The sequence below is a fragment of the Strongylocentrotus purpuratus genome, unplaced genomic scaffold, assembly GCF_000002235.5.
Source record: "Strongylocentrotus purpuratus isolate Spur 01 unplaced genomic scaffold, Spur_5.0 spur5_scaffold_9, whole genome shotgun sequence".
Lineage (NCBI taxonomy): Eukaryota > Metazoa > Echinodermata > Echinoidea > Camarodonta > Strongylocentrotidae > Strongylocentrotus > Strongylocentrotus purpuratus.
This window is the reverse complement of record NW_022145615.1, coordinates 3644585-3670955: the sequence shown is the minus strand read 5'-3', so window position 1 is coordinate 3670955 and position 26371 is coordinate 3644585. Positions and strand designations below refer to the sequence as shown.

Sequence of the window (26371 nt, the reverse complement as noted above, 5' to 3'; positions counted from 1 at the left end):
GCTGTTGAAAAGTTTTGTCTGTACAGACTTGACTATAGTACGGTAAACAGAGATGTTTGGTCCAGGCAAAAAATACATGTATTTACAGAGAGGGTGAGAGAGAAAGAGAGAGAGGGGAAGGGACAGAGAGAGAGACGGAAGAGACTGAGAGTAGGGAGGGAGTAGGATGAAGAGGAAGACAGAGAGAGAGAGAGAGAGAGAAATGCATGAAATGGGAAAGTGCATTGGGTAGATGTGTGCGTATATATATTGCGAAGAAGATAAAAAGAAGAGCTGGATAAGAAAATTAAAAGGAAGGCTGATGAGAAAGAAAAAATATCAAGAAGGTAATAGAATTAATACATGAATGGGGGAAGAGACAGAGAGTAGGAAGAGAGAGGTAGAGGGTGGGGTGGGGGAGAAAAGGGGTATAGAAATGGGGGAAGAGAAGAGACGTTAAAAGTAAATGACGTACCTCCTATTTCTCACATAAAAAAAGATGAGACTCGTGCTCCTCCCCCAGACTCCACAGCCCCTTCTTCACCCCTTTTTCTTTTCTTAACCCCTTTTTTTTCTTAACCCAGAACATCAAGGCTTTTAAATACTTCTTACAAGGAAGTTTAGACATTTCAGGTAGACCTGTATCAAACGGGATCTCTAGAACCTTCGAAAGTTCATCCGACGTCAATTTCCATAGCCTTCTCCATTGCTTTTAGAAATGTAGAAACATTACAGTGACTTATTACGTAATCTGAAGGCGGAGTACAATAGAGTGGTGAAGTGTGACGTCATCAAAAATCTAATTTTAGAATTCTCAATTTTTTCTTCATTTTCCGAAAGAGCATCAAAAATAATGTCCAAATGTTGAAAACCAATTGAATATGTGAAGTATTGGCTGAGATATGACCACTTGAATAAATATATGCCCTATGTGAACTCGGAGCATATAAAACTGAGTTCCTATAGGAAACACATTTATTCAGATGGTCATATCTCAGCCAATAATAACATATTCAATTGTTTTGGGACATTATTTTGTATGCTCTTTCGGAAAATGAGGAAAAAATTGAGAAATTCTAAAAATAGATTTTTATGGCGTCACAGCTTCGGTACTCTAAATGGTATGAAATTGCCCTTGAGCTGATTTCTCGAGAGTCTTTGCGATCGTGTGAACAATTAATGATTCCTTCACCGTAACGAATAACCGCAGATTGAATGAAACGTCAAACTCGATGTTGGAAAATATTTGCTCGTGATTTTTATTCATGGTGAAATCAGTCTGATAAGACATGTATTTATTTCAGTGACTTTACAAACAGCAGAGGTTGTGCAACGAATTTAACAAATACATGTAACATTTTAAATGATGAAGCAACAAGCATTTGTCATTGAAATATATATACGAAATGCATTTTGCTTGGGATCAACAAATACCACGTCCCAAAAATGGATTAAAATAGTAAATGCGCGTACAATGATAGTGTTTCAAAATATCTAAATAATCAATCAGGTATACAGATGCTATAAATCAAAACATACCCTGTAAGACATATTCATATCACTCAATTTACAAGTTGAAATATTTAAAAATAGAGATAGAACTACTTAAAAATGAAAATCTTCAAGAAAAGAGTATAAACAGTTGCAGGCAAGAAAAATCCAATATATCTTCTTGTGAGATTAATAGGTCTAGCGCCCACAGGTGTTCAAACAGATCCCAATATCCCTCAACGACGCGGATTTAACTTATGTAAAACGGAATTCCAACTGAGAGATAAGACCCAATTCCAAAGTGAGAGCTTATTGTCTCAGCTTACGTATCCAATATACTTCAATTTAAAAGGCTATGCCCTGTACCTCTAATTATTTTATTATTATAAAAAATAAAAAATAATAATAAATAAATAAATAAATAAATAAATAAATAAATAAATAAATAAATAAATAAAAAAATTAAATACACACATTAGGTGTCTGATAACGAGGGAATTGTAAGATATGGTCAAGTGAAAACAATTAAAATACGGTCAATTTCTAAGATAGAATATGAAGCCCACATTGTTCCCTTACCCTAAACAGCTCTATTCAATCGCAAACAAAATTCTAAACATATATGATGAAATAAAGCTCGGAATATAATTACAGGGACAAATTATCACTTGTGTTTAAAAAAATATCGACTTAAAAATAAGAGTGATCTTTGATGGGAACCCAATCATTCAGAAATGATATCAATGCAGTCAATAACTTTTTCATAAATTTATTCTTGATCGATGTGCTTGGTCTTTGAACTTCTATAACGCGAGCAATTATTCGACGGCTCTAACATAGAAAGCAGTAGCCCACCAAAGGTTCCATTTTCCCACTTCTCCCCCGAAAATACCCTTATAAACAAAGCATCATCTTGGCTTCATCTTTTAATGGGGAAGGGTGCAGACGGACTTTAAAAAAGAAACATTATCAAGGATATTGAGCTTTGATATAAAAGTGGAATGTTTAAATCACCCGTGAGCCGCCGTTCAATCGATGAGAATGTGCAAAGATGGACGGATAGGCCTATGAATTCGAAAAAACTTTCCGCGGAAACATTAGATCAGTTTATTTTTTCATAATAATGCAGACCGCTAGATTTCGCGGGAGAGTATTCCGCAATATTGAAATGGGGATGAAGTGAAACGAAGAGCAACTAAAATGGCGTATCAGTTTTCCGTAGCTTATTATAGAGCATAGTGTACGAGTTTTGCAAATGCGGTCTATTTTGCTGCATGGTATTGATTATTATTGAAATTGTGTTTTATGTTAACATATTCAGTGGCGGAGTGTAAAGAGGGGAAGGGACGGGTGGACACAGACGAACAGGGCCGTCGATTAACGGGAGGGGACGGAAGGGCGGGTGGGGGTGGGGGACTCTCTCCTTTCTCTCGTTTCCCATATTTTTCTCCCATTCGATTGGGGCACACGTCCCCCCCCCCCCTCTTCCAATAGCTCGCGAGTGAGACTTTAAGACGATCATAAACAAAAGTTTTCAGTTGTTGTATGACTGTTTTTGTGATGAATCACGATAAGGATGTTTGTCTGAGGTATAAACATCTAGGGAGTAAGAAGGTGCACGAATGACTTGGTTTCACCTCTCTATTTCGACATCACTGTGTTGCGATACCCTTATGGTCCGTCACCCTTCAGTAGTCCAACGCTCCTATGTTCCTTTCTGTCGCAGCGCAATTGACCAAGAGCCCACTGGACTGACAATGTCGGTCTCGTAGGTCTTTTGACAACTTTCCTATTGATTTGCGAGACCGATTGTCGGTCTGGAACGCTGTCGGTCGAATGGGATGTCCCTACTTCAATTTTCTGCTTTGATATTAGGCTTGTATACAGAGAGGGCGCGTGCCAAGGGACCGGGGGGGGGGGGTTATTTTCACAATTCAGTCTAAAGCATATAAAAAAAAACTGTAAATGAAGGTGTTGTAACTTCTTGGTGTCGGACCGGAGAAGGGGTGACAAAACAGGACCATCACCCACAAGACCAAATGAATATTCACGACCAACCCGATGATATCATGCAGTTACTAAACTACGGTGGAAAAAAAAAATCAAAACTGCCCTTTAGGGATTCCAAAAGACTCTTCATCAGTGACACAGTTTTTAATAAAGTATGCGTATAACACCCTTTTGGAATGTATCTGTGATCGTTGACTACGTACTAGATACCAAACGTTCTCCCTAGAATCACCGTAAATGTAAATGTACATGTCATGGGCAATGGATGAATCCCACATTTGTAAATTAATTCTTATTGCTTGCAATGACAACCAAGGTACAAGAATCAGAGGAGGGTAAGGATGCGAACATATTAAAAGAACGATTTTTTTCTTCATCTCCTTTTAAGGTAAATATTTTAGTCACAATGTTTGCCGAGCATAATTATACACGCATCAACATTGATATGAACGTACACACGCGAGGATAGACACTGAAAGTCTACACCCAAATAAAAGGGATGAACAAATTGTCATCTGAGATTTGTAAAAATCGGTTAAGTTCAGACGGTGGTTTCAATGAATATTTCTGTATTGTTCCTGTCAAATGTCCTCAATTTACACGATTCATCTTCATGGTTTGAAAGGAATACCAAAGGCTCATTTTCATTCTGATCCGGTAGCAAATGATACTGGCCATTTCCCGCCTTTTTAGATACAGCGGAGATGACGTAACACGCGTCCTCATCCTTGGGTTTTTCCTTGGCAATTTTTGGCCTGGAGCTGCCGAACTGCTTCCGGGCCATCCAGAACGTCCTACCCCAGAACAAAATGAGAAAGACAATAATGATGAGAAACCACGTAAGGATGAGTACCATGATGCTCCTGGGGTTCGCAAAGTGGCTACAGATAAGATCAGTGGAGAATTGAAAGAGAGCATATTGAAGGGTTAGACCCTTAACCAGGTTCGGTCTGGCGCATATAACTTCTTCCTTCATGGGTGCTATCCAATCTTGAAGCGTGAGGAACGTACTGTGAGGTATACCCAATTCTTCTGCATAATCATAGTTGTAATAATAATGGTAACTTGCAGTATCGTAGTCGAATTTGCCCAGCCATTTGACGTTGCAGTCGCAATTGATGGGGTTCCCCCCGGCTTTGACGGTTTGCAGCGACGGTAGACCCCCAAAAGGCTCCATGGCAAAGGTCACGAGTAGGTTGTCGTCAATTGCAATCAGTTCTAACGCCACATTCCCATCGAATGCATCATATGAAATGCTCTTGATTGAGTTGTTTGACAGGCGAAGCTCTTGAAGTCGCGTCAAATTCCGCACATTTGGAATATCACCAAACTGATTATTTTGAAGGGACAGTCCCCGTAAACTGACAAGATGTGTGAAGCCAGCACTACCAACATCGGCCAGAGCATTTGTGGAAAGATCGAGTTCAACAAGATGGCGGAGACCAATTTCCATCCAAGAAACACTATGAAGATGATTTTCAGATAACCGAAGCTCTAAAAGGCTCTTTTCAACGCTATAAAACAGATTACCTGGTAAACTGAATAAGGAGTTGCTGTTGAGGTTCAAAATTTGAAGGCGTGTGTTTTTCTTGAATAGCTCTGAGGGCAATTCACTTAATCTATTACCACTTAGGTCGAGTATTTGGAGACTGCTTAACGTGTGTAGTACATGTGGTGGCAGTCTTACCAACTGATTATACGCCAGGTTGAGCGAAGTTAATACAGGGAATAATTTAAAGGCATCATGGGCAATAGTCTTTATGATGTTCCCTTCTAAGTTCAGGAACTCTAGCTTGGGAGCGCCGTTTGGTGCAAACCATTCGCTGAAGTTTACTGGAGGCCCAAGACCCGGTTGCAAGCTAACTCCAAGTTCGACACTTTTAGGAGTAGGAATGTCGTCAGTGAGAAAATCATATTGCGTTTTTAAATCGGCACCAATGTCGTTGTATGATAAGTCAAGTTGCATGAGCATTGAGAGTCTCGAGAAAAGACCAGTTGAAATATTGCTGATGAGATTTTCCGCCAGATATAAATTTTGAAGCCGCTTTTGACCGGCAAAGGCACCATCCTCAAGGATGTAGATTTCATTGTAATCCAAGTATAACTTCTCTATGGTAGAAGACGGCGGTAAATCATTGTTACTAACACTAGATATTCGATTATGGCTGAGGTGTAACTGCTTGAGCAATCGCATTTCACGAACCATCGCTGGGACGCCCTCTAGGTAGTTATTGGCAAAGTCAAGTTTGATCAGCCTTATTTGTTTCGGGAACACTGACGAGTTAATGAAACTCAATGAATTGTTGGCAAGAGACAACTGCCGAAGGCGAACTAAAGCTGTGATGTTGAAAACAGGTATGGTGAGCTCGTTTCCTATGCTGTTCTCCTGAAAGAGTAATATCCTTGTGTTTGGCGGCACAGAAGCGGGTAGACCCTGGAACCCACCGCGTGAACAGTCCACCCGAAGCGTGATCAGGTCGCATAAACACGCCTCGGGGCACGGGAAAGTCCTGGAGACCCTTGCGAGGACCGCGTCGAGAAATAGCGCAAGGAAACACCATACGATAATCGTTCGACCGACGCTCCATGGCGACGCGTGCAATTTCATCGTATAAATAATATATCTCGACACCGGAAAGGTGCCCAATCGTTTTATCCTTTAGCCTATTTATCTTGCACGGTTTACATCGCTATTTATGTAAAACTACCATTGGTTTGTAGCACTCTCTCACTTCGAGTATTAAGTGTCAATAGCAGCTGTATACTGATGCGGATTTATAGATTTCCTTCATTTCGAGTGGTTCCTTCACCATTTCCAAGGCATCTATGTATCTTCCTTTGTAGCTGTTGATATGTCTTCTGTCATCATACCTGCATCATCATTCCCTCTGTTGGCACCCTGGATAGTATGGAAACAAGAAATAAAAGGAATTATGATTTTTTTTTTTCGAGAAGAAATGGTAGCATCTTTGTTTTTGAACAAATTGCAAGAAACGGGCATATAGGTTTACTAGAAAATAACAAGCAATCAAACTATCAACCAGACAACTTGCAAATCGTGGACTTAGATTAAAAGGAAGCATGTTTCTATTCTTGAGCAACAGGGTTTCTGTAATTGGTGAAATGTTGAGAAAAAAAAAGTTGCTCAACATATTAATTATGAATATGGAAGATATACATAATTTATCTGGAACTTAAAGAAAATTTGTTATTAAATGGCTTTTACTTCATTTTTTTTATGAATGGCTGTGGTACTATTATTAATGTGGTCAAAATAAGGCTAGGTACATCGATTAATACGCCTCATAGTTGGATATTCTTTCTTCACGCAGGGTATAGCTCCTAACGTACACCCATTATAATACGAGACATTCCTCAGTTTGACGTTAATATCGTGTAGAACTACAAATAGCTCACAGCTAAAACCTAGATGCAAGTAAACAGTCTGGTTGGCCTATGAAGGGGGACATTTTTATCACATTATAGACTCAAGTTGCTTTTATCAAGCTTTCTTTATGGTATCCAATCTTTGAAAGCTCGCCTTTTCAGCATAATTATAGGACGCAAGCCCATGGCGATTTGACTGCAAGTCTGGACTTTTCATAATCCTCACGCTCAAAAAACTCGTAACATTAGACTGGAAATGCTACTGGCTGAAACATGACCATCAAGTAGAGTCAACTAAAAACCTTTCATGACGCACTTTGCGACTCATTATGCTCAACTCGATCCATCATTGAGCTAACTAACTATATTAAGCCCTGTAATCTTTCTGTGCCAGAGGTTGCGTCTAGATTTTGGCGATGATCGTATAGTTCCCAGGTCCGTCAAAAAATCTTTAGTTTTCACTGTCCGAAAGCACTTTCTATGTGATAGATTGAGCTCAGAGTTCCGTCTGCAATTCAACATGGGGCACTGGGGAGATTAATTAATTTGATTATTTCATGCTGAACTGGCCTACATTTACGTTCGAGCCCGAATCTATTTGACTCTCTATCTAGATAAAAAAAAATTAAAAAAATCTTTCTCGCCCTTAATGTAGTAGAAGGATCATTAGACTTACTACTACTTATAATAATGATAACAATAATATTGGATATTCTATACCACACATATCCACCACGTATAAGGTGCTCAAGACCCTACAATATTACCACAGATGTAGCTAGGCTACCGACGTCGTTGCTCATGTTACTCAAATAATAATTTCCTATAATACTGGTACACATTCAACACATGGCTGGAGAGTGGCAAATGTAAATTAATGTTTCGAAAGGACACATTTGCCGCGCCGGGGATAGAAACCACGACCAATGTATTTCCGGTCAAGTTTTAAAACCACTCGAGTACGACACCTCTTTTTTGGTATTGTTCTTTGATTTGATGAATTTATTTTTCGGAGGAGGGGGTGGGGTGGGGGTGGGGGTGGGGGTGGGGATGGGGTTCCAGTTATTTACAATATCTGTTACATTCATGTCATACTATCTTTCCTTGGATATCAGCTCGATTTTTCTCGCCCTAGGTGTTATTTTGTGCCTCTAAAATGATAATTTCCTAGTAACCATCATCAAAGGTTAGTCGTCATAACGCATCTCTGTCAAATCTGTAATTGGATGTGTTACTGGAGATGTCAAAATGCCCACGAGAAAGGCACTTTCTCAAAATGCCCATGAAAAACTCAATTTCTCAAAATCCGGTCAAATTAAAATCTAGATTCGGCCTTCGAATTGATTAATCTTGGGATCACGCACATCCAGCCCTGGGCGCGTCCAGGATTTTGTTATATGAAACAAGAAAAGAAAAAAGTCATCACCTTTAAGGCTAAGTTTGAAAGGAGGCCGGGAGCGGTACATTCATGGAATTGAGTACTGAATCTATGTCCCTTGGCTTAAAATAAAGGAGGGAGGGGGTACGGGTTGATTGTGCCTCTGAAACAAATAGCGTATCAATTCACATCACACCTGCTGCTACGACTGCGCTTAGGAGTAGTAATTACTTCGTGACAAAAAGCCTTCTAGTATGACGTACCCACTCCTGCCGGATGAAGCATCAAAGTGCGACGGTGCACAAACCCTATCTGCGCATGCAAGGCTAATTATGATTATAAATTATGTTATTAATATTATTATTATTAATACTAATTATGATAATAATAATAATAACAACAATACATACATACATGCACACACCCATACATACAATTGATTTTTCTTTTATATAGCTTAAAAATCCATAGTAACGGTATTGCCTAATGCCCTTTACATGACAAATAAATGCTAATCTTAGGATTATTATCCAGGTTGAATATTTGTTTTATTACTTTTGGTTTACTAGTAGCATATCTGTAGCTATGTTGACCATTTGTTGCCTTTTCAGTTTGTAATATCCTAGTTCAGTTCAATTTTAAGTAATGCCCTTTTACTTAATTGTAATGTGGCTGATTTGTTGATCTGTGCGCCAAGGGTGCCTATAATTATGTTGGCAGAGTTGTGCACAATATAAATGTAGAATTATCATTATTATTATTATACAGAAAATCAACAAAAGAAGAAAAATAATTATATCAGTTATTGAAGAGGTGTGTTTTTAAGTACTTGTGAAAGGAGTCAATTAAAGTGGAAGTGCGGAAAATCTATCAGTTTAAAACAGTCAATGAGGCCTACAAAAAAGGTGTGGTATTGCCCCTTACGACCGACTCCAAAATCTTGAAATCTACGGTCGGCTTTTTAAACAATTTTTTTTTCTTACTGCTTTTTAGAGAAAAAAAATATTAAAGCATTCCAAAATTGAGAGATATCAGCCCAAAGAGGAAAAAAAAAGTTTTAAAAAAAAGTTTTAAAAAAAAGATTTTCCGACCGACCGACCCAATTTTTTTTCTTTAGGCCTGATAAATGACACTGAAATCTTTAAGGTGAAAATGTACATATTCATGGTATATGTGACAAAAATATTGGATATGCTCAACAGTAATTGTGAAGTTCTGAGAGAATTGTCTAAAAATGCATGAACTAAAGTATGTCATCTTTGGAAGTAAGTATGATAGGAATGCGTGTCATTTCGTGTTCTTGGTAACAACAATGACGAAATCATTATTTGTTGGTCGGCTTCTATAAGATCTCGTGTTGGTTTTGCCAGACCTACGGATATCCAAATGACAATCATCTAAAATCCTCACCTAACAAGCCTTTTGGGGCCTTTTGTTTTAATCTTAAAGTGCACAATGTAGCAGTGCGTGAATCGATAAATAACAACATTTATAATGTTTCTATAGTAGCATAACTAGATATTCTTGTTTTGTTTTATACGAGCATAGCAATAATTTCCTTTTTTGTTGTTGTAAATTCGAATCTTTTGAACTTTCAGTGCACTATTGGCTCTCCTTTTTACTCAAATTATGTATTTGAAGGTCGGACCTCGCGAAAATGCACTGCAAAACCATGGTATATATTTGAGAGATATTACCGAAAACAGAAAGGCAGCGACATTCTCCCTTTTCTTTTTATCTACGTGCAAGACATACTACAGCGCTTCAAAGATCTCATTGCAAAGAATTTAGAAAGTGCAGGCTGGCTTCGTTCGAATTATCCAATACCCCCATTCCCTACAACATGAGAAAAGGATATATGAACTTTGTTCAGAACTTTCGTGAGTATTTTAGGACGGTGGAATGCGACGCAGACCGTGCTTGCATCCTTCCAATTTTGGTCAAGATCTTGTTTAAATATGCACAAAGTAAGACAGTGACTGGGAGATTCTCTCTCTCTCTATTTTGAGACAGGCTGGCAGACAAGCATGAACGAACTGAAGTCGAGTTTACCTGTCTGTTGAGTGAAAGAAGCACGAATGCATCGCCCGAAAAAGTTCCCGCCATCAGAAACACGAGATTCCAAAATCAATCACACTTTGTATATTTTCGGTCGCACGTGCACACAGCCCAGGCAATCCGGCCGTTTAATGAGTTCTGGCCCTCTGAAAAGGGCTGTTTACCAAATCCATTAGGATTGGAAAACTTGAGACATGATTGGGCTTAGGATTACAGTCATCTGGCTTCTTGGAGTACGGCAGTAGAGGTGGAGGAGGGGGGGGGGGGCGGGAGGAGAAACCTATGAGAATTCTCTTCTGAAGATGGACGTAGGAGTGCAATCTGCCGTACTCTGACGGCGCATAGGGTTAGTGCAGGGTAAACAAATTAAAATGTAACCTTACACAGTCGGCCCGTTGGGGAGCAGCTTGGTGGATGCATCGATAAGAAAGAGCGGCTATATTACATACACTTCTCAGTCCAGCTACACGAGAGCAAGTATTGGATGGCGTCAGGCTTTGGGAATTCTTGCGCCGTAGATCAACGCAAGCATTTGCATGAAGTGGGTTTGAAGTTCTGCAAAACCTGACAACGAGAAGCTATTCTTTCATCTAAAAAAAGAAAGAGTTGTTCTCTCTTTCTCTAAACAGATACCTTCTTGAAGAAAAAGGAAATCTCTTTTGAAGTAAAGAATCCTGCCAGAAAAGAAGGAAGAAAATCTTTCGACTTTTACCCGATTCACGTTGATGCGCCAGACCTCCTGCCAACAACAGACCGAACAACAACAATTGCATTACTCTTAATGACTAGGGATAATTATGTCGCTACCGCTAGATTTGGAGTCGATTTAACAATGTGACCCGAGTATTATGACCATGCAATCTGGATCAAACGATCGAGACCGCTGTCTATGTCACTATTAGATTGATTATGCTTATATTAAGCTTCGGTTAGTACTTTCAGAAAGCAGAAGCTCACGGGCATTATAGCTATCATTTCAATGCACCCTCTTACTGTCATAACAACATTATACAATCATAATCCCTGGAAAACGAATGATTAGATGTTTTCCCATTGCCGTGATCGTCATCATTACATTTAACATTGCATAGTGGCTAATGTTCCTTTTCTTTATAGAATAAAAGAGATCACCTTCATTCTTCATTTAGTTCCCTTGTCCAAATGCTGCATGATGTGCTTATATACCTGTAATAATATATATGTAAAGCGCTTAGAGATATAATCGATGTATTAAGAGCTATTATAGGTATATACAACCCCGGGTAGGAAACTATAATTTAGCTATTAATTTTGACGACAAAAATAAGAAACTGTAATTTAGCTATTTAACGATAAAAGAAGAACAGTCTCTTTGACAGGATAACTTTTGTTACAATCATGCGATACATAATCAAAGAGAATTATGTAATATCTTCTTTGTATAAATAACACATAAAATTATCCTATAACAGAAATAAGGTCACTCTAACATCCGTTTAATCGAGCCCGATGTTCATAGTATTCCCAAACTGGGCTGATGCTACTCCAGCTAAACACCTCAATGAAACTGGGCTGATGCTACTCCAGCCAAACACCTCGATGAAACTGGGCTGATGCTATTCCAGCTAAACACCTCGATGAAACTGGGCTGATGCTACTCCAGCTAAACACCTCGATGAAACTGGGCTGATGCTACTCCAGCTAAACACCTCGATGAAACTGGGCTGATGCTGCTCCAGCTAAACACCTCCATGAAACTGGGCTGATGCTACTCCAGCTAAACACCTCGATGAAACTGGGCTGATGCTACTCCAGCTAAACACCTCCATGAAACTGGGCTGATGCTGCTCCAGCTAAACACCTCCATGAAACTGGGCTGATGCTACTCCAGCTAAACACCTCGATGAAACTGGGCTGATGCTGCTCCAGCTAAACACCTCCATGAAACTGGGCTGATGCTACTCCAGCTAAACACCTCGATGAAACTGGGCTGATGATATTCCAGCTAAACACCTCGATGAAACTGGGCTGATGCTACTCCAGCTAAACACCTCGATGAAACTGGGCTGATGCTACTCCAGCTAAACACCTCCATGAAACTGGGCTGATGCTACTCCAGCTAAACACCTCCATGAAACTGGGCTGATGCTACTCCAGCTAAACACCTCGATGAAACTGGGCTGATGCTACTCCAGCTAAACACCTCCATGAAACTGGGCTGATGCTACTCCAGCTAAACACCTCCATGAAACTGGGCTGATGATATTCCAGCTAAACACCTCGATGAAACTGGGCTGATGCTACTCCAGCTAAACACCTCCATGAAACTGGGCTGATGCTACTCCAGCCAAATACCTCGATGAAACTGGGCTGATGCTACTCCAGCTAAACACCTCCATGAAACTGGGCTGATGCTACTCCAGCTAAACACCTCGATGAAACTGGGCTGATGCTACTCCAGCTAAACACCTCCATGAAACTGGGCTGATGCTACTCCAGCTAAACACCTCCATGAAACTGAACTAACTCTACTCAAGCTAAACACCTCGATGAAACTGAACTAACTCTACTCATCTAAGGTAGATATGAAACAACAACAATTCGTCGCTGTTTTCACGAAGTGACGGTAGTGAAAAATTGCATTCACTTTGCGTGACGATTTTCCTCACTACCGTCACTTCGTGAAAATAGGGACGAATTAAATGTCTGATTTTAAACCCTCAACTAGTTCATAGTTAAAACTGATGCGGTGCACTTCGAAATAATTCTATATCCTTAAAGTGCTAGTTATTATTCTGACCCGAATGATTCGTTATTGAACCCCTCTGGTATAAAGATTCATTTGCGTACATTATGATGAGGGTGCGAAAAGGGGTTAGAAAAGTACATTAGATAATTAAATTAAATTAATTGAAATAATTAGCATCTTCTCACTTGATATCGATTACAATTACTAAATTTAAATCCTCCCCTCCCCTCCCTCTCTCTCTCTCTTTCTCTCTCTCTCTCTCTCTCTCTCTATATATATATATCTTCCTTTCTTCCTCCCTCCCTTTCCTTCTTCCTATATTTCTATCTTCATTTCCTCTCTTCCTCTTTTCCACTCTCCCTTCACTCTCCCTTCACTCTCCCTCACTCTCCCTTTCCTCACATCTCTTCTCTCTATCTTTGAATATATCTGGCTCTCTCTTTTTGTCTTTTACTTAATTTTCTCATTAAAAAAGAGAATCTTTTATCTGTATTTCCTTCTCCTTATACATGCATATCATCTATATTCTCTGTCTCTCTGTCTCTCTCTCTCTCTCTCTCTCTCTTTCCTTCCCAATTTTACTACCCTTTTTCGTCGTCTATACAATATGTCTACCTTTTTCAAAATTTAGATTAATTAACTTTATTAATTGGTTTTCAGAAGTGTACGTCTGACATGATCAATATTTCCCCTCAGATGATCATCCAGAGATTAGCTGCAGATGGAAATTAAAGTCTCCACTATCTCATCCTAAAATCTTCCAATAAATATGGAAATCCCTGATCGAGTTTTGGCTGAATATTCCACTTCAAAAATAAATGAAAGTCTCTCTTTTGCATACTAAGATGATTTTTTTATACTGTATTATTGTCTTGTTACCCCTCAAACAAGCACAGTTGTCAACCAAGCAATTTCCGCTCTACTTTACCTCCCCAGGAAATTTGGGTAGATATCGAAACAAGAGATAAACGAGAGGGAAAAAACATTACTCAGTAAAATAAAGAGTGGCTTTCCACATCCGCATTTATAGACGCATGCGCATCGCAAAAAATTCCATTTTATTTTTTGTTTTGTTTTGTTTGAGAGGGGTTGGGGGAGAGGAAGGGGAGTGGGAGGAGGATGGGGAGGGGGGGGGGGAGAGGGAGATGGTGAGGAGAGGTCTTGTAAGTCCCGGCTCATTTTTGGCGCAGGTGGAGCTCATTACAGCTACAAAGTGTATTTTCAATGTTGATACACTGTATTTATTCACCATGATGGAAAATACTTTTTTCAAATTACAAATTTGATTGATGATCCAATTTCATCATTGACTATCTAAATTCTATACGCCCTAGTTCTACCATGCTCCGGAGATTTAGATTGCGTTTTATAATGGGTACATGTGAACCAAACGGTTCAGAGACATTCGGGTTTCTAGCATAAATCTCAGAAAATATCCTACCGCCTCTGAATGGATAAATTCGAGAGCAAAAGAACGAAATTAACTCTGATATTAAACATTGAAAATGTCTTTAATTCATCATTTGTCAATCTTTCAATCTTTACCATAATAATAATTAATCCTAGAACAAAAGTCCGAAATTAAATGTAGAGACTATTAAACGAATATTGTAAATCTTAGACAATGGAGAAGGTTAGACTCTTTAAACCAACATTCATCAGGTAAAACATGTAATAGACAAGGTAAATTTGAACCATTCGTCATTTCCTCAAAATAGTAAATCTTTTTAATACATTGCTCCTCGAAAGATATGGAAAGGAAATGTATAATGTATATCTCCGATAATGGAGAAGTGGAATACATCGTAACATTGCTCTAATAGTGAGGGGAAAATAAAGAAGTTTCAGCAAAATTGCGTGGCCATGTTAACGTCCTCCTATAGTATTGAAGCTATAGTCTTGTAGATCATTTCTCTTTACGCCTCCGCTTTCTGGGCCGCTTTGCGCTGGCGGCACTTTCTTACATTCCCGCCCTTCTTTTTTCATTATCCCCTCTTCTCTTATTCTATACTCCATCTTGAATTTCCGATGTGAATCTCGGCTTCTCTACCATTAGGGATATTTTGTAATGGTAATCTGATAGTTGTGGGTTTGTAACCTCCGTGTCATCTTCGGTCCATTATGAAGCTGAAATAAATGGATCAGTCAGATTCGGTTTCATCGAAGGGAAATAAAAACCAAAGGTACCGACGTCGGCTGGAACTAGAGATACCATGATATTTTCACGTCATCCCTCGCTCTCTCTCTCTCTCTCTCTCTCTCTCTCTCTCTTACACACACACACACACACACACACGCACACACACGCACACACACACACACACACACACACCAATGTCATCCTTTTCCCCTTCTTCTCCACCCCTCTCTTTCCATTTCTCTCATCAACCATTGCTTTTGATATAATAATCTAAACCTACTACATGGATTCATGTTATGGATTGGGACAGTAATGCAGGTGTTACATTAGATCTTATAGGGGATCTTAATGTCATTACTTTTTGTATCCCCCCCCCTCTCTCTCTCTCTCTCTCTCTCTCTCTCTAACACCAATGTCATCTGTTTTCCTTCTTCTCCCCTCTCTCTCTCCTTTTCTCTCAATAAAACCGTTGCTTTTGATGTAATAATATAAACCTACTATTCATGTTACGGGTTGGGTAATGCAGGTGTTACATTAGACCTTAGGGGATTTTATTGTCATTACTTTTTGTGTTCTCTCTCTCTCTCTCTCTCTAGCACCAATGTCATCTGTTTTTCTTCTTCTCCCCCTCCCTCCCTCCTTTTCTCCCATCAATCATTGCTTTTAATGTAATAATATAAACCTACTATTGATGTTATGTATAGGGTAATGCAGGTGTTACAGTCATTAGACCTTAGGGGATTTTAATTTCATTGCTTTCTTGTGTTCCCTCTCTTTCTCTCTCTGATTTCTCTTTCACCTTAACTTCATTGCAAGAATTAAACAAGGATTTACTTCAAGATTTGGATGAGTGTTTACAATCAATATTGAATTTCCTCAATTTGGGTGCTCCTCAATTTGGGTTTTAAAAAGTTAAGGCATAGAGAAAAATGATTTCAATGTTGATCTATCAGACGCATCCCTCCCCCCCCCCCCCCCCCCCCTCCCCCCCTCTCTCTCTCTCTCTCTCTCTCTCTTCTCTCTCTTTCTCTCTCTTTCTCTCTTTCTCTCTCTTCTCTCTTTCTCTCTCTCTTCCTATGTCTCTCTCAGTCTACATCTGCCTTCCTCTTTCTTTCTCTATCAGTCTATCTATCAAAAGTATATGTCTCCTCGCTGCGACGAGATCACTATTAGCAAGTATCTATGGAATGGATTTACGTTCCGATCGTTACTGCAAAAACTGTGATTTTTCAAATTGTTTACAAATCGATTAATAATAATTTTGTTTCTTCGGTTAAATGCAGTTGACACAGAAATATACTAAAAAAATACTTCTTCAAAAATACAAGAAACACAAACAGATATTACCAATATTGTGACTGCTATATAGCAAACAGATTTTGAGTACACTAATCCATTATTATAATAGCCATTTACACCACTGCTCTGCTTAAAGAAAGTGTATAGAAAGCGGTATGTGTATACAAGGATTTTTTTTTTAAAGGTGAATTTGAAAAGGGAAGAGCCACCGGGATCGCCCTGTCTCTTTTTATGAAGAAAATCATACCTCAGATATTTTCCTTAAAACATAAAATCCTGACGATGGACCAAAATAGCCCATTCAGTGAGAATCTCTTATCCTGTTCGTCGTCACAAATCATATTATTGAAGACGATTTGACCTTCAAACCGCTCATTCTCTGAGCGAGTTCATTCAATTTGAAAAGCTGGTTAACTCTCAAAGATCGGAGTCGTGTGCGAATGACGTCACACCACTGTGCTGCAGCATGCAAGCATCATTAGCAATAATAAAGAAAGGCCAAATAGCGTTCTATTTAATCTACCGCTTTATTCTTGTCGATTTACGTTCTATTTTTTTCGACTGAGCTTGAGTTGAATTGATTTCATAACGAGTAATACTGGAAATTGTTGTTATGCTGTTTTTAGAAGGGATTGTTTATCGTCCCGTACATGCAAAACAACAATTTTACGTCCGCGAGAGTTTTGTTTTCCATTTCTTGTTTCTTATTAAACAAAATATATGCATGTATAAATGTGAATATCTAAAAAAATCCCATTCTCCAACACACACACACACACACACACACACGCACACACGCACACACACACACACACACACACACACGCACACCACACAGACACACCCTGGATATGCCTTCCAATTCTGACAGCGACGAAGTGCATCAATCATTCATTATCTATTTAGCCATCGTGAATAAATTACATTTTTGGAGTCCCCTATCCACACCCCCTTAAATCCCCGATTCACCACTGAGTACTGACAGCCATAGCATTCATATCAGTGGTTGTCTGTTAAGCTACCACGAGATAAAGACCATATTTCCCTGGTTACCCCCAGCCCCGTCCCCCTCCCCTAGATACCCAACTGCTCCGACAATCACGGACTGCATCCATCAATCATAGCTCCTGTATACCATCATGAATTGATGACGCTTTTTAAGTCCTTTGAGTCATGTCAAGAGAAGGTCCAGAATCCCCTGATGTCTTCCATCACAATGAGACCAAGATGATGCATTCTTTTTACTTTTCATCTTTGGCTAACTATCCTTTCCCTTTTCCTTTCGGATAATTATACCAAGGCAAATTATATTATATTCATGTTTTTGATATCAGTTGGAAATTCAAATAGTTTAGAAATTTAATTAGCATTTGTATCAAAGTTGAATATAGGTAGAATAGTGTGCAATATATACATTTCAGATATTTAGATATCCAGATATTGAGCATTTCAATGCTAAACTCCACTTTCCAGCACGCCTATGTGCATAAGCAATTTGCCATCTCCTACAAAAGAGGTACTGCCAGTGGCGGATCCAGGGGGGGGGGCCCGGGGGGCCCGGGCCCCCCCCCCTTGAGAAAAAAATCATGTAAAATCACGTGATTTTTACCTTTTTGGGGGGTTGGGCCCCCCCCCCTGGCGCTCAAGGGGGGGGTGCAAATTGAAATTTTTTTGAGGATCAAAAAAAAAAAAAATGTGCTCACTACCCCCCCCCCCCCCCCCCCCCCCCCCCCCCCCCCCCCCCCCCCCACTGAGCGACTTTTCGGCCGGCGCGTTTTTCAAATTTTCGGGAGCAACAAAAAAAAAAAAAAAAAAAAAAAAAAATTGTGCTCTGTACCCCCCCCCCCCCCCCCCCCCACTGAGCGACTTTTCGGCCGGCGCGATTTTCAAATTTTCGGGAGCAAAAAAAAAAAAAGTTGGGCCCCCTCCCCTAAGAAATCCTGGATCCGCGCCTGGGTACTGCCCATGATTTTACAGAAAAGCCTATTGTACCCTATACTTAATTAAACAATAATTGACTCTGGATCAAACACGAAACAACTCCGTTCATATCGAAATCATTTTTGAAGGCCGATTCATCATGTCGAATAATGAATCCAACTTTGACTAATGGGCTCATGATCAAATCAATAAAATCCTCACCAGAGATAATAATATGGAGTTAATATCAACCAGGCAGGCGCGATTCTCGATTAATACTTAATACAACTCAATACGATGTCGTAAATAAAGTGAACGGCGATACAAATATTATGCTTTCCTTCCCCCCTCTCTTTCTCCCACTCCCTCCCTCTCCCATCTCAAGTATTTCAAGTACATGATGTTTTTCTCACAACACATTTCATTCACTTCACTTCACTCCTAATACATCACGTATTTATCGAGTATACATGCAATTTAACACGAGAAATCGTGTCAGTATTCTGCCCGACCAAGGTGACGTTGATGTGTTATCGTGAGGATCCTGCATGGTATACAGTCACAATACCACTTTACAAATAAAAGATCAGTCCGCCCTAGCTTTATATGATTCGAACTTGATGACTCCCATAAAAAAAACGTTTCAATTGCTTTATAAACGATTGTTTCGTGACAATCTCTTCTTCATCAACAATGTTGGGAGGACGGAATGACAGTAATGAGGATTATATTTCCTGAGTGTGCGTTGACGCACGTTCGTTTCTATTTAAGTGACATATTAGAACTAAATAGAATATAAAAACATATACAAACAAACTTTCAAGAGATATAAATATAGCGAGGAAAGTTATATTTCATATTACTTCGAAGTTGTTGATTCTCATCGTATTACGAAAGCTGTCAATAACAAAACTGGCTATTCAAGAGAGAATGAATTAATATAAGAAAATATTTTGTTTCATTCCGAAACCTTAAAGAGTTTATGTATCCTCTAATCTCCCTGTGGAGTAAAATAATTTTATTTTAATACTCCACTAACATGAAAGATAAGACGAAACCTTGACAACTTTGAGGTTTATATTTGCTGGTCGCAGATCTATGCACGTTTAATTCAACCAACGTTTATCAAACAGAATCTTGCGCCTTATTAAGCGAAAAATCAACAAAAAGGGAAATATCTGAAAGGCCAACATTCGATGTGAACATGAAGGCTCTGCTATCTATTACTGTATCAGAATTCCTGTGTTTATTGAATGTCTGTACTCCATTTCACTACGGACGTATATGTCATAGATATATTTCAGTCAAACTCTTTTGAGTCGAGGCACGTTTTCATTAGATTTGTGTCTCAGACAGACTCTCAAAGTAGAATACAATACCAAAATGAGTGTATATGATATCATAATCATTCAACTGACAATATTGCATTTGATCTTGAACTTAAAAACTCTTATTTATAACTTAATCTCTTTGTGAAATTTCACTCCTTCCATCTTTTAGGAGATAAACACGATGCCCCTTGTGATATATTGCCATGAAGCACGTTTTATTTGATTCGACGCGTCTCAGGCAGAATCTTACATTATCAATTTTAAAAAAATGTACAAGTACAATCTAAAAGATACGATGAAAAAGTCGCCCTTCAACTTTATGAAATCCGTTACTTTATATAGCTTCATAAATCGAGAGCCTTATGAAAATGTTTTCCTTCCAGTCACTGTATAGGTCAAGGATACATTTTTAGTTATATCATTCTGCGTTAATGCATGCTTTATTTCATTTGACGTGTATCGAGCACATTTTTACGCTAGAACAAAACTTAAAGGTTTAAGATACGACAACGATTGAAAGAAAAAAATCGTTTGAAATTGAACTTGATAGCTCCCACTTTTTATTGCTTCATAATTCAAATGCCTTGTGAATGTGATAAAGTTAGAGAATGCAAACGAAAGCAATTTTACTTGGGTTCTTCCCTATCGAATCAAAATAGTAATGAGATGGAGAGAGAATTAAAGAGAAGGAGAGAGAGAGAGAGTTTTAAAAAAGTAGAAAGAAGATGACTCAATAATAATTTGCTCTATTGTGTCTATGGGAATACACTGCACCCCCATTCAGCTAGTTTTTAATTCCCTTCTATTCCCTAGACTACTGCCCTTCTCAGCCTCATGACCTTGTGCTACGCCCCTGCTCGTTTTATAGGGGTACATTGTATAATCCTTCCTACCAACCTAATCCTATTCCGTGTTTAATATCTAACCCACCTGTGACCTTTATGTAAGATTCATGACAAACTCTGAGTGTACGGATTATAACTATAACCATTAAACAAACGAGCAAAGTGATAAGGACGGCTAGATGACTATTCCTGCGCCAACAACGTCTGTTCTAAGAGTCACAGGTCGCAGGGGAAATCAGGCATTATGAAATATTAGATGATTAGATTTAAAGTTTCATAGTACACCATATTTTATTCAGCACTCAAGCGTGTGCACTCTTTACCAGGCCTTTTGTATGAGCGCCAATGCACGGGAGAGATCGCCATATCTTATTGTTTCCACAACGCTGTTAATATCATGGCCAATATCTCTTATCCAGATGCAATTAGTATATGAATTATGGTATAGAACAATTCAGCTAGAGTGCACTTATAGCAGCGTTATATTTTCTTTACTCGAACGGCTATTCTATGGTTAATAATCTTTCGGGAATTCCGCACAGTGAAAAGATAATTTATCGCCATAATCCTCCATAACTCTCCTGGCGCCATTTTAAACAGAATTCAGCGTCGCATTTTCCTCGTTTTAATCTGAAATCTGATCACTTTTCATCAATCACAGACAATTCAGGATATATTTATACCTTTCTGAGAAAAAAAAATCTGCAATTCAGAATGAAGATGAATTACAAAAAGGGTTAGCATATAAACGCCAAGGGGCGAATACCCTTTAAACCGCATCCTCTGTCAGATGCTGAAGTGAGAAAATGACACCCTACCGGGTAAGGCTGTCTGTCGTGAGAGGTAAAGATATTCCTCATTAGCCTTTCTGTACTACTCAGAAAGAGTTGCAGTAGGAAATCCCCCAAGCAATCCATCCGTTTCGTTCATTTGGTAATCCTCTCGTTAAAATTAGTTATACAACACGCCTTAGGCGCGAATACGCTTTACTTCCGCACGCTAAGTTGTAATGTATTACGCTAGATCAGATTTGAAACAAGATATTTAGCAGATAAATCAGAATCCCCCAACAGATGCGCTAATCCAGTAAGCATCTCAACTTACATTATGATCGCCTGCTCTACCGAAGGCATCGTGTGGAAGTGAGTCGGTGTTATCATGATGTAGAATACATAAGTAACCAATGATCGAATTTTCGCAGAATTTGTGATTTATAAAACCCAAACAGGATATTAAACAAATGAGACCAAAATAGCTTCCTAAAGGGAAACACAATCGGTCTAAACGCCACGAGTGGAGTAGACATCCAACGACATATTTCAAAGGGAAATATCTTGTAAGGTGCGGGAAAATTTATTTTTCACGTGTTTAAAGGGTTATTGACAAATGCGGTTAATTTGAGAGACGTAACTGTACATTGTATGTATGCTAGCAGCTAGATAACACCAGAGTACTCGGAGACTGGAAAAGAGAGAGAGAGAGAGAGAGAAAGTGTGTGTGTGTGTGTGTGCGTGCGTGTGTGTGTGTGTGTGAGAGAGAGAGAGGGGTTGGGCAGAAAGGAAGACAAATAAAGAAAGTGGGGGGAGAGAGAGAGAGAGGGAGAGATGACAGGAAGAGAGAACACATGAAAAGAAAAAGATTAAACAAAACAGAGGGGAGATAGAGACATATATATATATATATATATATATATATATATATATATATATATATATATATATATACGGGAAGAAAATGAAATAAAAGAAGATATAAAGAAAGGGAGAGATAACGAAAGAGAAATTGGGGCAGCGCCAGGATCGTCACAACGCGACGGACATGTGCGCTATACAAGAAGCCATCATTATTATTATCATTATAGAGAGGAAGAGAGGGAGAGAGAGAGAGAGAGAGAGAAAGAGAATGATATATAGATGTTATATTTTCGGAGGACAGAGGATATCCTATATTGAGCACACTAAGTCCCGCATCTGTAAAAACCTTTCTGTATGCAATCTGCTTCTCATCTAGTTAGGAAGTCCAGCATGACCGATTTGACTTCAATTTCTTGAAATTAATCATTTTTAGATGTCCCATAGGAATGATAACCCAATAATTTTTTAGGGTAATCTGTGATTACTGTGCTGATTGTAATAAAACAAAGTTAATTGTAGATCTATAAACCTCCAGTTGAGCGCCTTCATCATTTAGAATCGGTGAAATCACTGCCAGAGAATCTCTGGAAAGCGGCGCATTAAGTAGTGTGTGTTCACTGATGCGGAACATAATATGTCCCGTTAACGGAGGATCTATTGTCCTCCAAAAGCGTCCCTCTCTCTTTCTCTAACTAGTTCACGTTACCGAAACTATTATGGTGAAATAAAGAGGATGTAACTTACCAGCTTGCTGAACAAAGTCCCAAGGAACTCAAAGAAGAGACCGCGAATAGACGAGTAAAATGTCAAGATGTGAAAGCGGCTATAGTAGTCCTTTCTTTAAACCAACTCACACCCAAAGATGCGATCTGAAAGATAACAGGGAAAAGATAACTCATTCGAATTGGTAAATAGTCATACTAGATGACACAATATATTAATGAACAACAGTTAGCAATGCACCAGTAATGTATTTTTCATAACAAATACAACGTCAAAGTTAACAGGGGAAGCAAAATAATTTGGAATCATGTATGTTCATATCTCATGAAGATGAATGTCTTTTTTAAACATAATACTTTGATGATTTTACAGGGAATATCCAAATGTGCCGTGTATATTAGTTTATGATACTGAGATAGACATATGTTTAAGCAAGAAATGACATCGCGAAAGAGACAGAATATACAATGCATTATTTTTGTTATTTATGAACAATTTAAAGCGTTGGAAATGGTGATTCTAATGCAACATTTCATGTAGTACATCGGGATTTGGTCTGGTTTGTAAATATAGACATGCTAAGGCATTCATAGAGCTGGTTCTTAACAAAATCTAACCGAAAGAATGAAAGAAAAAAGTGTGTGTATATGTGTATGTATATATGTGTATGTATATACGTGAAATATTTTTTAATTTTTTTTTTAAAATCGGGAGAGAGACAAAAATAAGCAGCCAGATTATTGTGCGATAATATTTCAACAATATAAGCGCTCCAAAATATTTATCAACACGATTCAATACACCCTCAGGTAAAAGTGCACGCTAGGAAGGTTAATCTCATTATTTTTGGATTGTTTTTTCTTAATGGATGGATTTAGTTTTGGTAAAGTTTGAAGGGTTTTTGGCATGAACCAATCCATGCCTGTCTTAGCAAATATACAGGCTCGCCCAGGATGCTAGGCGATGGATAACCGACTTCAGCTCAAAATCGAATTATTTGCTAATTCGTTTAATGCGTCTCAAGTATGTGAGTTTAGTGGGTAGGGGCGTGCACTGAATGATAAGGATGATGGGGTAGAAAATTGGCCTTTGGCAATGGGGGCGCTCACCTAAATCTTTTAGAGAGAGAGTAAGAGAAGGAGAAAGAGAGCCTGAAAAAAGGAGAGATAGAAAGACATATGAGGAGAAAATGCTTTTTTGTTTTCTTCTCAAGAAAGGTATTTATGATAGAAATTGTTTTCTGACAGAAGGGAATAATACTCGACTTGAAAAACATGATAAGACTGTTTCTATAGAGCAGGGGGGGGGGGCTTCTCTTGACTCACTATGCTCCTGCTTCTCCTCATTACCAACATTTTGATATTCTTTCTTCAGATCATTAATATTTTATATCACTTTGTATGAAAGCACAGTATACCCTCACATTAAAGCCTCCTCTTTCCTCGATACAAAGTGTAGAAAGCGAACTGAGAAAGAACTAGGCCGCCTCCCAAAAAGTCTGAGAAGACATCCCATCTGCATTATCCTTTACAACCGTGACAATGGGTTTTGAGAAGAGTCAGCTCTCTATGATACACATGCCATAGGCAGGAATACCTGCATTGCAACCTTAGTGAGCTTATATCATACTTAACCTTTGGGGCTTTGCTCAAGCTATGTTGCAAGTCTACAAGAGTTGATAGAGAGGCATTTCACCTGAAAGCTTTTACTTAATACAGAGCGCAAGAAACCCCTGCATGAATCTAAACGACATAATTGGCGCCCAATAATGTCACATGGAGAATAGGTGCACTGTGCTGTCACTCAAGAACACACTTCTCTTTGTTCGAAGGAATAAAGTAACAGTGACCTTATATTCTTACTTTCTTTGAACCCCAATTCAAGATCATTGAATTGATATACATTGACGCCGCACTATCTTATATTTTGTTTATATTTCTAATATCACAATCCCTCAATATATTAATAATCGAATATGGAAATCGCAGATCCGTATCCATAGTTCCAATTACACCTCTCCCGGTCGCGCATGTCATATTTAGACAAGTTGGTAAAGTATATTCAAATAAATTCTCCAAAAAATTAAGCACTGATGACAGTTTCATCCAAAGTGTTGCGACATCGAGATAATTAATGAGAGCTACTCTCGAATCAAATTCAAATATTAATCTTTAAAAAATGGAAAAAGCAGACTGTCAGAAGATTTTGCCCCCTCCTGTGCATTTACGAGACGTAATAAGAAATGAAGAAATAATAAGATGGCCAATTCCTCTTTCACACAAAACACGGTGTAGTATTTGAACATGGAACATACAATATTCTTTTCCCGACCGTTTTGAAAAATTATTTAACATTTTATATAATATATAATAATTCAAAATTCAAGTGCTTCCATTTCGTACTTGAGTGTTTAAATGTTACCGTTAAAGATGAATATTAGGTCTCTTTTTTTGGCCTTATCAGACCTATATAAATATTCATTTTTTATGAAGCTCAGTCTTGTGATGGGTTCTTATGGGCTAAACAAAACGTTACAATCTGCTGCCGATAAGTATGTATGGAGAACTTGTTTATATACATCTATCAGCTTGAGCTTCGTCCTCACGACGGTTTATCAACGACTGATTTCAAATGTTTAATAGACAGGTCTCCACAGATCAAACGTTTCAAAAGATTTCTAATCCACGTTAAGTCTCATGTGATGAAATGCGAGGCCCGCAGCCTAAACATGAGCTTCGTTACAGAATGTATATGCAAGATATTGTTTACACCATCGGCGTTCCGTGGTAGATCTGAGTGTTAAAAGATACTGCAGGATTTGGGATAGGGAACGAAAGGGGTGTCAATACGTTCTTCTCCCCCCTCGGGATGGGCAAGATGAATTTCATGACTCGAGGGGAAGATGTCTTATTGCATTGGGTGTATACCCATAGAGCAGACCGGCACATGTTGACTGTGTCACGATTCGGGGAAACATAACACGGTTTCCAGCTATGAGTACTCTTTTTGCTTCTGAGATAGAAATTAAGAAAAAAAGAAGATGATTATATTGGAAAGCAAGCGTGTCCGTATAGCAGATGTAGAAAGAAATTGTCTTTTCTAAGTCTTTTCTTGAGTATTTTCATCGGTATTTTGAGCAGCGGTCTGCCGAATTGGGAGAACGTTATACGATTTTTTATATGACGCCGTTGCTGGCTCAAGTTGAAGAAAACATATGAAAGATTATACTGACATATTTAGCGTGTTCTTTCGCAAATACAAGTAATTACAACTTTCTTTTTTTAATGATAATGACTTTAATGTATACATTCTGCAGATTCACCGCTTTCTTTTTATTCAATTCCGCCATCATCTTCCTATTTGCAGTATGTCGAAGAATAAAATGACGGTCATTTTTAGTGGTACAGTATTTTACGTTTTTTTGGCATCTTTTGAACTATACGATAAA

General features: G+C 38.6%; 1 protein-coding gene across 3 annotated transcripts in view; it reads right to left on the bottom strand.

The window, feature by feature from the left end:
- Positions 1–3592: 3592 nt before the first annotated feature.
- LOC100893812 (leucine-rich repeat-containing protein 15) overlaps positions 3593–26371 on the bottom strand; it is a 59025-nt gene continuing 36246 nt past the window's right edge. For all 3 annotated transcript variants that reach the window (XM_011676979.2, XM_003725963.3, XM_011676980.2), the window contains 2 exons: positions 22945–23069; positions 3593–6379 (listed from right to left, as the gene is read on the bottom strand). In XM_011676979.2, the coding sequence (XP_011675281.1) occupies positions 4022–6088 (2067 nt within the window). In that variant the 5' untranslated portion in view covers positions 6089–6379; positions 22945–23069 and the 3' untranslated portion in view covers positions 3593–4021. The remainder of the gene's footprint in view (positions 6380–22944; positions 23070–26371) is intronic.